This window comes from Barbus barbus, assembly GCF_936440315.1.
Source record: "Barbus barbus genome assembly, chromosome: 41".
NCBI classification, from domain to species: Eukaryota; Metazoa; Chordata; class Actinopteri; order Cypriniformes; family Cyprinidae; genus Barbus; species Barbus barbus.
Window position 1 is genome coordinate 13613879 of NC_136719.1, and position 14395 is coordinate 13628273.

At 42.6% G+C, this 14395-nt stretch overlaps 1 protein-coding gene across 4 annotated transcripts in view; it reads left to right on the forward strand.

Annotated features, from left to right (window-relative positions):
* Positions 1–13878, forward strand: part of LOC306860590 (arginine-glutamic acid dipeptide repeats protein-like) — a 182854-nt gene extending 168976 nt beyond the window's left edge. For 2 of the 4 annotated variants that reach the window (XM_079402358.1, XM_079402361.1), the window contains 11 exons: positions 3603–3765; positions 4078–4170; positions 4746–4945; positions 5050–5211; positions 5309–5422; positions 5999–7374; positions 8364–8586; positions 8698–9418; positions 10682–10852; positions 10929–11109; positions 11199–13878. In XM_079402358.1, coding sequence (XP_079258484.1) covers positions 3603–3765; positions 4078–4170; positions 4746–4945; positions 5050–5211; positions 5309–5422; positions 5999–7374; positions 8364–8586; positions 8698–9418; positions 10682–10852; positions 10929–11109; positions 11199–11232 — 3438 coding nt within the window. In that variant the 3' untranslated portion in view covers positions 11233–13878. The remainder of the gene's footprint in view (positions 1–3602; positions 3766–4077; positions 4171–4745; positions 4946–5049; positions 5212–5308; positions 5423–5998; positions 7375–8363; positions 8587–8697; positions 9419–10681; positions 10853–10928; positions 11110–11198) is intronic. The other 2 variants (XM_079402359.1, XM_079402360.1) reach the window with 1 other exon arrangement.
* Positions 13879–14395: the final 517 nt, after the last annotated feature.

The following is a 14395-nucleotide window of genomic DNA, read 5'->3' on the forward strand; positions in this document are numbered from 1 at the left end:
TTCTTAAGAGATCTAACAAAGCACTAACTCTCAGGTGTTTTCAATGGCTTGTTTAGTTCAGTGGCTGGGATACTTGAAGTTGACATCTGTCAGCCTTGTGTTTCTCATTTGGCAAGCATTTGTACCACCCACAAGTAATTAGGGGTCGACCGATTATCGGCCTGGCCGATTATTGGCACCGATATTAAGCATTTTTATGATAATCGGTATCGGTCAGTTTCAAAACCGATGTGCCGATAAAATTATTTAATTTTGAAACGCGCTATTTGGCTCTGATACAGCCTGTCGGAACTCACCACTCTGTGGCCTAGAGCAGTCTCCGCCCACCGCGCATCTGATTTGTTGAGAGTCAGGAGTCCGACCAATCAACGTGGAAGACTAAAGGCACTCTCACACCGAAAGCGCTTGCTAACTGGTGCTGCTTCATCACGCATCAGTTCTCTCTCAAAGGCAGCAGCAGACCTTGCACAAGTTGCAATAAATTACAATCCACTACACTGAAGTTGTAAAAACCTCAATATTATCTATTTATGGTTTCCGAGATGGGGGAAACGCAGGGGGAATCGCGGAATCCAGTCATATAAATGGAATTTACTGTATAACGCGGAGTCACGAAATTTGTCAAAGTTTGCATGAATTAATCAAAAGTAGGTCAGTACACTTAAATCGACTCATGATATGGACTATCTGTAAACATTAAGCTGCAAAAAGACAATTTAAATATGAATTCTGCATGTTCGGCGTGTCTCTGTATATGTGAATGGCACAGACGCGCGGTTTTGACACACACACACACACACACACACACACACACTGAAGCGCTCGCGGTGTTTTCAGCATCTGCCATGTCACTAAATGAGGACATAAATATATGAACATCATCCCCAGAACTGCTCTGAGAGTTACTTCATGAGCATTTGACTGTTTCGTTTGAGTAAAACGATCGTCATATCATAAATAGGCTACAGAAACTTAAGAGGTCCTCATGGCAACCCGTCAAAATAAAAGTTTGGTTTATTTACTAATGCTACTACAATTATTACAACTTTTGTTTAAAAGAACAATCACACAATATGTTATTTCTTACATGTTTTAATTTTAATAGTAAACACATTTGTTTGCCAAAAAATAGTTTAACTCTCATTTGATTAAAAGATAAATTAATGTTTTATGCCTTCATTTGCACTGCTCTGTAAATGAAAACTAATGGAAATTACTGTCTCACAGGCCAAGATTAAGATACTGTCACATAGGCCAAGATTAAGTTACTGTCACATAGGCCAAGATTAGGATGACGGAAATTGGGACATTTCAATAGGCTATTGAACCAAGTGTGCCTATAACAGGCTATTAGTGTTATAGTTTCATTAAAATAGTTGCGGTCTTCTTCGCAACTTCTACAATGGAGCTATGAAGACAATTAAATTATTTACACTTATTATATACATTGCGCTTTTTAAATAATCAACTGATGTGCATTAGATGATGAATTGAATAGTCCCCTCTTGTAGGTTATGATTTAGTCAACCGAAAATAATTAATGAAGAATTATGAGAGGTTATGCTATTACACATACATTTCTAACATGTAAATTATTGAAGCCAAATACTTACATTTCCCTAAGCTGTTTAGCTTTAGTATTTAGTATTCATAGGCTTAATCATGAAGCATGCAGTGGCCCCACTTTTAACTCTCTCTTTATATATTACCCTTATTGTAGATGGATGCATGGGGGAAGACAAAAGTAAGAAGTGCAACCAACACTAGGGAAGGCCGTTTTTGTCAGAGCCCTTGTTATTCTTAATTTTGACATTCATTTTAATTTTTACACCAGACATATATATCGGTTCAATATATCGGTTATCGGTCTACTTGGTCTGTAATAATCGGCATCGACCCTGAAAAACACACATCGGTCGACCCCTACAAGTAATTGATGTAATTGTGATAATTGATATTCCTCGTACGTGTGTCCATTGGGCCACTCAAAGATGGGATACTCTGTGTCTGATGCATGTAGAAACATTTTGAGAACATTTCTCGTCTGTTCAGGATGCATTTTTGATCTTTTTGTGAATTTTTCATGAATTTTTATTTTTCCTCCAATGACATATTCTGATCACTTCATTTTTAAGACCAAAAAGTGGATTTAAATTTTGAAAAACAAAAGCCTTTGCTTTAATGTGACTTTCCAAGTGCTTCTTGATGAAAATTATACTGTACCTTGATTGTTTTTGGAAAAAGGGGCATTCATAGCTCCTAAGAAGCTGTAAATGCGAAACTTATCTTGTGTGTTTGCCCATGTCAGACATGGTAGCTTAGCAGGCCAGCCTCAGTTTTATACCCTTTCCATCAGACTGCTGCAGCTTTTTTTTTTTGTGATTTATGTAAATCTAATTCATATACTCAAGTGTAGGCATCCGAAGCGACTCTATATGGTTCAGTAAAATTCACTCAAGCAATAAAATAGCCTATGAATAGTCTGATAGGATTCGAAGTACATGTTTTTCCCGCTTGCTGCCAAGAATAGTTTGGAAGTGTTTGCCGTAAAGCTGTTAATGTGTTGGGGAGAGCAGCATTTTAATGACCAATTTATGTCAAGAAGAACAGCCGAAGCAAAGAGGGAAAGCAATCAATACGCATTAAAGATACCCAAGCCCCATTCAGCCTGAGTTTAACAGACCCTGTCAAACCTCATGACTGTCCTCTTCACTCATTCCTGCACCATTAAAACATTAAAGTATGTTAAAAGCTCAGCCGTTGACACGCCAGCCGTCCCAGTGCAGTGTCTTGAAATGAATATCCAAAATAAGGCAAATGATTCAGTTGGAAAGAAACTGAAAGGTACAAGAGAGAAACAAGAGGAACCACTGCAGGAAAAGTGCATAATTGCTTTTCCACCAGACAACGGTTTCAGGGCATGTGTATTTTGAGTGTGTCCGGAAAGCGACAGTTAATTTGCACAGGCTTTCTCAGCAAAGCGTCTTCTGATCCATGATTGCATGTGTTAATGTTTCAGTATGGTATTGATTTCCTTTGCTGGCTTTTGTGCTCAGGATTTATATGCCTTACTCCCTGGCAAGCGCGCCCTCTGAATGTTTGATTAAAGTTCAATTGACTCTTCTAGCGCAGGGGCTTGGAGCCATTTCACTCCCTATTTGTAGCGCCAAAGCTCTCCCTGACATGTTCCTTTGTTTCCATTCAAGCGCCTGCCACCCAGGCAGCCACCAATGTACTGATCCTAATATCCCAGCATTCAGAGAGCTTCGCTGCCTAATCCTGGGACAGACACGGCCACAGCACAACAAGCCGGCCTGCTGGCAAACCCGGCATGGATTCTTTGTCCAGGACTCTGTACTTCCTCCCTTCTCTTCTGTTTGTCATCAAAACTAAACTGATGTTTTTCAGTGCAGCTGCCTTATCATTTTGACATTTGAGGTCTTTTTGTTCCCTTATCAAGTCGTATTCACATCCAACAGATCAACGTTATTTTTGTATAGTAGTTGCGGTGTTTCTTTGTTCAGTTGCATGCACTGAGGGTATCTGAGCGCTTGTAAAAATAGCTGATTCATGAGATTGCTTTTGTGTTTTCTGTCTCACAGGGGGAGCTGATCACCTTTTACTATTACTGGAAGAAAACCCCAGAGGCTGCTAGTTGCAGAGCCCACCGCAGGCACCGCAGACAGCCTGTCTTCCGCCGGATCAAGACCCGCACTGCCTCCACTCCCGTCAACACTCCCTCCCGCCCACCTTCCAGCGAGTTCTGTAAATGCAATCTGCCTCACTTCCCCCTAGAGACAGAGAACAGACTCTTGTCACAGCTAAACATGACATCCCTGAAACTCCCAGTACTAATATGGCTATTCAGAGCACATATCCCCCTCTGTGATTCTTCAAAGTAAACAGCTGAAATCTCATATCCGATAAGAAACGTAAAGGGGAGGGATCGCTCTTATGTGTACTGTACTTGTCTCTTCAAAGAGCCCCACTGATAATGTGTTAAGTGTAGCAGGCTTGTCTTAAACAGACCGTAGTTGTGAAATGATATTCATTAACCAGCATGTTTATCTTTTCCAGTGGACTTGAGTTCAGCCAGCGAAGATGACTTTGACAGTGAAGACAGCGAGCAGGAACTGAAGGGCTACGCCTGTCGTCACTGTTTCACTACCAGTGAGTGCTCAGATTATGATCGTATTAAACTATCAAATCATGTTGGTGTTTAGACAAACAGTACAGCTGTGATACTGATTTTATGCAGCAGTTTAATGAGCACGTTAATATTGAGTGAGAGAAACGGCAAACAATGCGTTTTGTCAGTCCTTTGGTTGTTCAGGGGTCAAATAACGGAGGTATTACCCTAATAAAGTGATAGTATGAGACAGGTGAAGACTCTATACGAGTTCTCCCTTCAGAAGACTTCAATAATCCCCTCTGCAGGCCTGTAATTAGTCTCAGTTTGAGAGCGCTCTGTTGCTCGGCCCCGTCCCTCATCTGGCTGATGGTCATTTCTAATTTAATCCAGTCTGACGCTTGCTCATCCGTTTTTTGCTTTATTAAATCCTCTGACCTGTTGGATGCAGTTGGCATTCCCATCACTCTCACTTCTGATATGAAAACATCCTCAGCATGGATGAGTGAGTCTTTGACCTTAGCATGTCCATGAGGTGTTTGGCTAGGCCTGGAGCACTTCCTGTTAGTGTAATGTTTAATAAGCAGAGCTCAGCTGAACTTGAATTTGTTTACAGCCTCCAAGGACTGGCACCACGGGGGTCGCGAGAACATCCTGCTGTGCACCGACTGCCGGATCCATTTTAAGAAGTACGGTGAACTACCCCCAATTGAGAAGCCTGTAGACCCACCACCGTTTATGTTCAAACCTGTCAAAGAGGAAGACGATGGGCTCAGTGGGAAGCATAGCATGAGGACTCGACGGAATCGCGGCTCAGTAAGACACCAAACTTTATTCCCTTTTAGTGGCAATTTAACTGCATATAATGTCTTTTAGCATTGTTAGCAGTGTTATATCAGATATTTTGTTATTCGGTTCAGATGTCAACGCTACGAAGTGGCCGCAAGAAGCAAACCGCCAGCCCAGATGGCAGAGCCTCACCAACCAATGAGGATCTGCGGTCCAGCGGGCGAACCTCACCCAGTGCAGCCAGCACCTCCAGCACTGACAGCAAGACTGACTCGATGAAGAAACCCAGCAAGGTACGACCTACATGACCAGACTATAGCAATCAAAATCACACTGTGCATCACAGGACCTTGTTTTTAGAGGAAACATGTTTTCATTTTGTCAAAACAGAAGACAAAGGAAGAGGCGCCATCGCCTATGAAGAGTGCCAAACGTCAGAGAGAGAAAGGAGCCTCAGATACAGAGGAGTCCGAGAGGGCAAGCGTCAAGAAGTCTAAAACACAGGTAAGTAAACTTCTACTAAACAAGCAGCCAATTATTATAACTTATTTTGTGTACGAGTAAGTGCAGCTCTAGACAGAAACAGCTTGGACAGATTTCTTTCTTTTAATCAGTTCTTTTCGATACTTTTAAATTTGTGCTGCTGCCTTAAAGATGGTTGTTTGAGTACTTCTAAAGATCTCAGTGATAATGTGCCTACATATTATTTTGGAAATGTGCGATTTGTTTGGGAGAAAAATTATCAACTAGAGGTTTTCTTGGAAAAACAGCTCTCCATTAATCCAAAAGACATGAATAAACTTAGACTAAATTTCACTGAAGGGTTCCTGGCAGTTCTATTTGACCCAGACTCCAGTGAAGACACAAGATTTTACAGTTGTATTTATTTTGGCCGTTATGTATGGTAGCAATGGAGTGATTTCATATCCTTTAAATGTCAGGAGTTCACATTGCAACTCAAGCACTGTGATATGCAAAGGTTATTTGTTCTTGATCGTGACTGCACCCATTATTCGGTCATTAGTAACTACTGCTATGGCCAAGTTTATTGACCCTTCCTCCTCCTTTCCATCTTTCCAGGAACGGCCGGACTCACCCTCGGAGTGTGAGGGAGAGGGCGAGGGTGAGAGCTCGGACGGTCGCAGCGTAAATGACGAGGGTAGCAGCGATCCCAAGGATATTGACCAGGACAACCGCAGCTCCTCTCCCAGCATCCCCAGCCCGCGTGACAACGAGAGTGACTCTGACTCCTCGGCGCAGCAGCAGATCCTCCAGGGCCAGCACCCTCCAGTCATCCAGTGCCAGACAGGGGCTTTACCCCCGGCCCCTCCTTCCGTGGCCGCAGCCTCCACGCCACCCGCCTCAGGCGCACCTTCGCTGTCCGCTCAGGCGTCCCCATCCATCCCCCCTACCTCCATGCCTCCTCAGCAGATACCTCCAACAGGTCCGCTGGCTCTCATCCAGTCAGGAGCACAGAGGCTGCCCTCACCTCATTCCCCACTGCAGGGCCTGCCTCAGCCACCTCCACCCTCTCAAACCGGCCCTCAGTCCCTGCAGCCTCCACTACACGGCCCCATGCCACCCATGGGCCACCCTCTCCAGGCAGGGCCATCACACATGCCTCACCCTCACGCTTTACCCACTCAGTCCTTCCCAATGGGTCAGTCTCAGGTCCCCCCTTCAGCTCTCTCGGGTCAGACCCAAGCCACCTCCCTGTCTCAACAACAGCGACCTCACACCCCTCCATCCCAGTCCTCCTCACAAAGTGGCAGCCAGCCTCCCAGAGAGCAGCCTCTCCCGCCCGCACCATTGCCTATGCCCCACATCAAACCTCCACCAACCACCCCCATCCCACAAATGCCAAACCCTCAATCACACAAACATCCCAGCCACCCCCCATTCCCGCAGATGCCTTCCAACTTGCCCCCTCCACCCGCCTTGAAGCCCCTCAGCTCTCTATCCACACACCATCCTCCCTCCGCCCACCCGCCACCCCTTCAGCTCATGTCTCAAAACCAGCAGCTTCAACCTCCACCCGTGCAACCTCCAGTGCTCACCCAGTCACAAAATCTTCCAGCGACAGGAAGTCAAGTGCCCCCTCCGGCTCCTCCGCTCCCTTCCTCGTCCTCCACCTCGCACTCGGCTCCTTCTCAGTCCCCGTTTCCTCCTCATTCATTCATGCCAGGCAGCTCTCCCGTCCTGTCACCCTCCGCCGTTCCCTCCTCTGTTGCGAGCTCAATGTCTGCGCTGCAGCAACCACCCTCCTCCATATCCATGCCCCTGCCTGCATCAGTCACCGCACCCTGTCCGGGACCCTCCACTGTGCCACCTGTACAAATTAAAGAAGAGCCTCTGGATGAGGCGGAGGAGCCTGAGAGTCCTCCACCACCACAGAGGAGTCCTTCGCCTCCACCCACCATCGTCAACACTCCCAGTCACGCCAGCCAGTCAGCACGGTAACAATTTTTAAATATTTATTAAACACAATGTTTTTATTATAACCAAAAATAATAAACATAAAATAATAATGTATTATTGTTATTGTTGTTGTTGTTATTGTTACAGAAATTTACAAGTTATAAAATTAGATTTGATTGCATTTATTAGAATGATATAGTAATTCATAATTTTTTAATTGTAATAAACAATTAAAATGATCTGTAATTAATTTTTTTAAAGAAATGTTTTAATATATATTTTGACATTTATTAAAATAGTATATAATAATAATAATAATAATATAATACACATGATAAAAATACAAAAACATATGTATATTAGGTATGTCCTGATCAAGTTATTTGTGCCTCAGATCTGAGTCATTGAATATTGAGTATCTGCCGATACTGAGTCCCATGACTGATACAATTTGCCTTTTTTTATTATAAATAAAATTATATTTATTAAAAATGTATATTATTAATAATCATACACATTATCAGGTTCTGTGTGCAAAATGTTCTTGTTTAAAAGCTGTGTTAAGTAGCACTATTAATGTAGTGTCCTAATTAAACTAGCTTCAGCTCCTCTGCAGTCATCAAGCGTGGACAGGACACAGATTAATGACTGCATCATAGCAGTGAAAGCCTCCATCAGAACATGAGCATGTCTTTGTAGAGCTGCTTTGGCCTTGTCTCACTCTCCATTGCAGTGAGTAGCAATAAGCTCACTAATGCACAGAGAGAGCAGCTCATTATGGCACTGGCGAATAAAAAAAACTGATTGAGTGGCTCTAGTGTAGTATAAATGAGAGGACACGTCAGAGGTTATTTATTTGTCAAAGTAATTGCATTGCTTTTCAAATGGCTGCAAATTCGGCCTAGGAAAAGATTTCTGCATTTCCATAGCTTATGTGTCACAAGAAGAAAGGTTTCACACTGCAAAATGACTCCGTATTCATTCTCAATGATTATTCTGATGGACTTTCCATCTATCCTGTTCACAGGTTCTACAAGCATCTAGACAGAGGTTACAACACGTGTGCCAGAACAGACTTCTACTTCACACCACTGGCCTCATCAAAACTGGCAAAGAAGCGGGAGGAGGCGTTGGAGAAAGCCAAGAGGGAAGCGGAGCAGAAGGCACGAGAAGAGAAAGAAAAGGAGAGGGAACGAGAAAAAGAAAGGGAGCGGGAAAGGGAGAGAGAGAAGGAGGCTGAGAGAGCTGCTGTAAGTTAGCTCTAATGTGTTTCATAAAAGTTTAAATGCAACTTTATTTGATGGTTTCAGCCAAAATTGTTCAGTATGGATTGCTTGCTCCTAAATATCCTGTCTTTACAGAAAGCTTCCAGTTCTTCTCATGAGGGTCGCATGGGTGAACCCCCGATGGCGGGATCAGCTCATATGCGGACATCTTTTGATCCACCACCCACCACCATCGCTACTGTGCCCCCTTACATCGGCCCTGACACACCCGCCCTGCGCCAGCTCAGCGAATACGCTCGTCCCCACGTCATGTCCCCCACCAACCGTAATCATCCCTTCTTCGTCTCGCTCAACCCTGCAGACCCTCTCCTGGCCTATCACATGCCCGGCCTTTACAATGCAGACCCCAGCATGCGTGAGCGTGAGCTGCGGGAGCGAGAGATGCGGGAAAGGGAGATCCGCGAGAGGGAGATGAGAATGGAAAGGATGAAGCCGGGCTTCGAGGTCAAACCTCCAGAATTGGACAGCCTGCATCCTTCCGCCAACCCCATGGAGCACTTTGCCCGACACGGGCCCATTGGTCTCCCGCACATGGCTGGCCCACATCCATTCGCCTCCTTCCACCCGGGCCTGAATCCACTGGAGCGGGAACGGCTGGCACTAGCCGGGCCGCAGCTACGGCCCGAGATGACGTACCCCGAACGGTTGGCCGAGAGGCTACACGTTGAGAGGATGGCATCTGTGGCTAACGACCCCATCGCACGGCTCCAGATGTTTAACGTGACGCCACACCACCATCAGCACTCGCACATCCATTCACACCTACACCTGCACCAACAGGACCCGCTGCACCAAGGTGAGGGACCTTTCACTCTAATGTTGTGTGCTGGATTGTTGTATTAGGCCCACATGGAATCTCATGCATCTCTTGCATTTGTGAAATATATTGTCTAATTTGATTATGCGTTCAGCTGCAAATAAGAGAGCAGTACTCTCAGCTATGAGAACGTACTTGTTTGAATCCATTCTACAGAATTCCACCAGTGTTCAAAAAATTGGAAAATAATCCACAGATTCCATCTGGGCCACTGAAGATTGTTTTTTGTTTAAAAAAAAAAAAAAAAAAAAAGGCAATTGCTTAAAGAGTTAATTCACCCCAAAATTTTAATTCTGTGAATAATTACTCACCTTCATGTTGTTCCAAGCCCGTACAACCTTCGTTCATCTTCAGAACACAAATTAAGATATTTTTGATGAAATCCAAGAAGCAGGGTCAGAAAGGGTCATAATTTGTGTTCCAAAGATGAACGAAGGTCTTGCGCGTTTGGAACGACATGAGCTTGAGTAATTAATCACAACACTTTTATATTTGGGTGAGCTATCCCTTTCATTTCCATGCTAAGAAAAACTATAAAATGGGGGTGCACTGATATTAAAATTCTGACTGATAATTGTTGAACAGTAATGTAATGAACAGTAAATGGCCAGTAAATAGTAGAAATGTTCCAATTCTGTCATTTTTTTTTTCTAGATAAATTTGAAGTATTATATTTGCTAAATGTTATATTTAAGTGCTATTAAATTGTTTTTAAATAAAGGGGATGCACCAATTTTTTTCTGGCCGAAATTCTTAAATTGGCAATTCTTATATTGCTAGTAACCGATAAACGGTTGATTTGTAAAATTCGAAGAGATTTTTTTTCAAATTAAATTACACACAACATTAAAACAAAAAAAATAATATTAATTTATACATCACATGCATTAGTTTGAAGCATCACAATAATATACAGTATGAAATAGATATTCATGTTGAATTTGTGTTATAACATTTTAAATGAAGTGGTACATGACTGCAAAGGGAATGTAAAAATTAGGAAATTACCATGTAAAGTTTAAATTTAATATTGGCTGATACATTTTTTTTTTTTTAAATCTCCAATATCGGCCAATAACCAATACTGTACTATGTCATGCATCCCCACTATTAAATGTTGTTGCATGCTTGTCTTGTAAGCATGATGTTCATTTTGAATGTCAGTGCTGTGAAAAGTTAATAAATGTGTTTCTATATAATATTGACTCTGTACCATTACAAAAAGCTGCTGACACGGAGAAGGTGGTGGTGAATGTCTTGTGTGTCCCCCAGGTTCTGGGGCACATCCGCTCATAGACCCACTGGCCGGTGGACCGCACCTCGCCCGGTTCCCCTACCCACCAGGAGCCATCCCCAACGCCCTGCTCGGACAGCCCCCGCACGAACACGAGATGCTCCGGCACCCTGTGTTCGGTAAGACATGTTCATGAGCAGCTTCTCGATCATTTCTCCAGGCATTGACTAATCAGTCTTCCCGTGTCATCGGTAGGCACTCCATATCCCAGAGATCTCCCAGGTGGGCTCCCACCACCCATGTCAGCGGCACACCAGCTGCAGGCCATGCATGCGCAGTCTGCAGAGCTACAGAGACTGGCCATGGAGCAGCAGTGGCTACACGGTCATCACCACATGCACGGCGGCCCTCTGCCAGGACAGGAGGACTATTACAGGTCAGTCCCGCAGCCAAACATTTGCTAGACCGTACATGTGCTTCAAAAATCATAATACCGTATGTCTCTCTTCTCTCACTATTTTCCAGCCGGTTGAAGAAGGAAAGCGACAAGCAGCTGTGATCAACCGTGGACTCCCAGAGGAGCAGCAGGATACAGGAGGTCACAGCAGAACTGTCACACACGGGAACTCGCGTGTCCTAGGAACGTTTTCAGTTCGGCGGAGTGACGAGGATCGTCTGAGGAACCTTCTTTCTGTTGTCAGCTTTCTTCACTATTCCGGACTTTTTTTTTAAGACATTGACTTTTTCGGGGGGGTTATATATCGTTCAAGTAGTGGCAGCGTCCTCAAGACTGATTGTGACTTTCCTGCATGAACATACTCTGAGAAGCTTCCCTGACGTCTTTTGTAGGTGCTAGAGAACCAGATACTTTGTCACTGTGCTAATTGGGGGGGAAAACAGAGGAACAGAACAGTCGGGCCATTATATCTGAAAAGTGCTATCTTAAATTCAATGTTTATTTTAATACATTGTAGGAGGTTTTCATGATGTTAAGAAAAGCTGCAGCATGGCATTTTTTTCAGTCTGTAAATAGTATATAAATATATATATATATACATATACATATATAATTATTACTATTATTATTATAATTATTATTAGGTGTGGATTCCTAACAGAGTCGTTAGACCTCTGATATAATAATTTTCTGAAGTGTCATCCCTTGTTTCAGAGGGGAAGGAGATGGCACTGTTCGAGCAGGTAACCTTGTCAGATGGTTCGGTCCATGGAAACGGGGTTCGCTGGGTAGAATGGTACCGGATTTTAATCCAAACACCTCTAGAGGTCAAAGCTCAGATGACGCTTTTTTTATTTGTTTTTGTTTGTTTGTTTGTTTGATTTGTTTTATATGTATCGACAGTCTGCGACAAACCCATATGACATCATGACCATATGTTTAATTTCTTGGCTGAACTCAAACTGAGTTAGACGTTCAAAACACTTGAAGGAGGAGGATGTGCGGTGCCTCGTGAGTATTGGGGCAAGTAGCCCATTCGGAAAGAATAAATATTGCACTGATTAACCTCAGTTTTTGTTCTGAAACTATAATTGGCTTTCTTATGGCTTTTTAAGTGCATTTTGAAAGCCGTTCGCTCTGTTTTCTGTGTACCAAAGTTGAACGGCATTGAGTTTTGCAACTGGGTTCATATCTCGACTAGTTCCTCAGTGCTTAGATATTGCGAAACCGACCGGACTGCTTTTTTAAGTGACAATACGAGACATCTTTATGCACATTTTTTTACTTTTAGATTTACACATCGTCAAAGGGTGCTGGAAAAGAGAGCAATCCCCCCGGTTTGTCCTCGCACAGTCAGTTTCCCGACCTACTGTACAGATTCATAGAACCATTCTCACTGTGAAGCCTGGGGGAAGAGGGTGGCTTGGATTGGAGTCTGTGTACCTGTGTGTGCATGTGTTCACAGTAGTGGAGATGATGACCGTGTTTGAGCTGCTCTCTGCGTTCCTGACATTGCATTACTTATGATGCCTCTTTAGTTGCTCTCCATCATGTCGAGGCCATTTGATAGCAATCATCGACTGTTACAAGCAGTATTTTCGTTCGTTGCGTTGGTTTTTCTTCAGAATTAACGTTCGTTATTTGAAATGACACATGCTAAAAAGTCACTTTTATCTCTGGTGAGATTGTGTGTTGGCCTTTTTTGAGCGTACAGTTCAAAGTACAGTCAAAGCTCCTAGTACTGTTTTTAATTCTCCCCGTTTGGTTTAAAAAAAGCCATTGTGCACCCTTTGAAGAGTATGCATAGAAGCCTGTTTTAGCAGTATACGCCCAAAGCCGATCACTTTCTGTAATTGGACTGTCATGTATCTTTTATTCTGTCTCAGATGTATACAGCATTTTACTTTTGTTTTAAGCATTTTCTCCTTTTGTCCCTCTTTTGTGTCTTAAACCTTTGATGTTGAGTGTTGTCAATGGTTTAGCTTCTTGTTTCAAAGCGGCAATAGCAGAATGTACATTCTGACTGCTAAGATTTATATATACTGGTCTCTTGAAGCTTATTGTATATATTAGTAGTCGCCATGGGATGACACGGTGTAAACAAAAAGTAGAGATAATTAAGGCAGATTGTGAGTCCTGTGTTCTCCCCATTTGAGTATTTTGTAATTTTTTTGACAAATTTGTGGAATTAAAATAAAACTAAGTTACACCACATGGAAACTTGATTTCTAGTTAATATCACTTTTTGTTATATGACATGGCAAAAGTAAATGTTCATGCTGACAAAACAAGTACTGGGTTGAAGTGTTTTGTCTTCTCTGAGCTAATTCTGGTCTTCAGCTACAACTGGGTTGGGCGGCGGCTTTATATGAGTGATTAAAAAGATTATTGCTCATAAGTGTGTTGTGTTGACCATATCAAGCATATTGTGCTGCTCCAAAGTAATGCTGTTGTCCATAATTTTACAAGCACAATCATTCTAGGAAATGAGCTCATAAAGTGAATTCTGAGAATGGGTCGCTGAGTACCAATAAATGGGAGACCAAAAATGGCTTCTAATCCACAAGAATTCTCCCATTTGGATGCCACGCATTAAAAACACATCTTAACATTGTTTGAATGTACTGTTTGAGCTAAAACCAGACTGGATCTGGATGTCAACATGGCTCTGTGGTGATTTTTATCTTGTCTTTTTCTTCTCGACTCGACCCATAAACTTTTAGATGCACAAAAATCCTCATTTTGCAAACATACAAAAAAAAATAATATATGCTTAAACTCAGGTACATCTAAAAAAATTTGAATATCATGAAAAAGTTTTTTAAAAAAGTTTTTCTTGCAAGTTATTTCAAAAAGTGAAACTTTCAAATATTTTAGATTACATGTAAAGTAAAACATTTCAAAGTTTTTTTCGTTTTAATTTTGATGATTAGAGCTTACAGCTCATGAAAGTCAAAAATCAGTATCTCAAAATATTACAATATTTACATTTGAGTTTCATTAAATGACCATCCCTACAGTATAAATTCCGGGTATCTCTTGTTGTTTGAAACCACAATAATGGAGAAGACTGCTGACTTGGCAATGATCCAGAAGATGAACATTGACGCCCTCCACAAAGAGGGTAAGTCACAGAGGGTCATTACTGAAAGCTGTGGCTGTTCACAGAGTGCTGTATCAAAGCATATTAAATGCAAAGTTGACTGGAAGGAAAAATTTGGGTAGGAAAAGGTGCACAAGCAACAGGGATGACCACAAGCTTGAG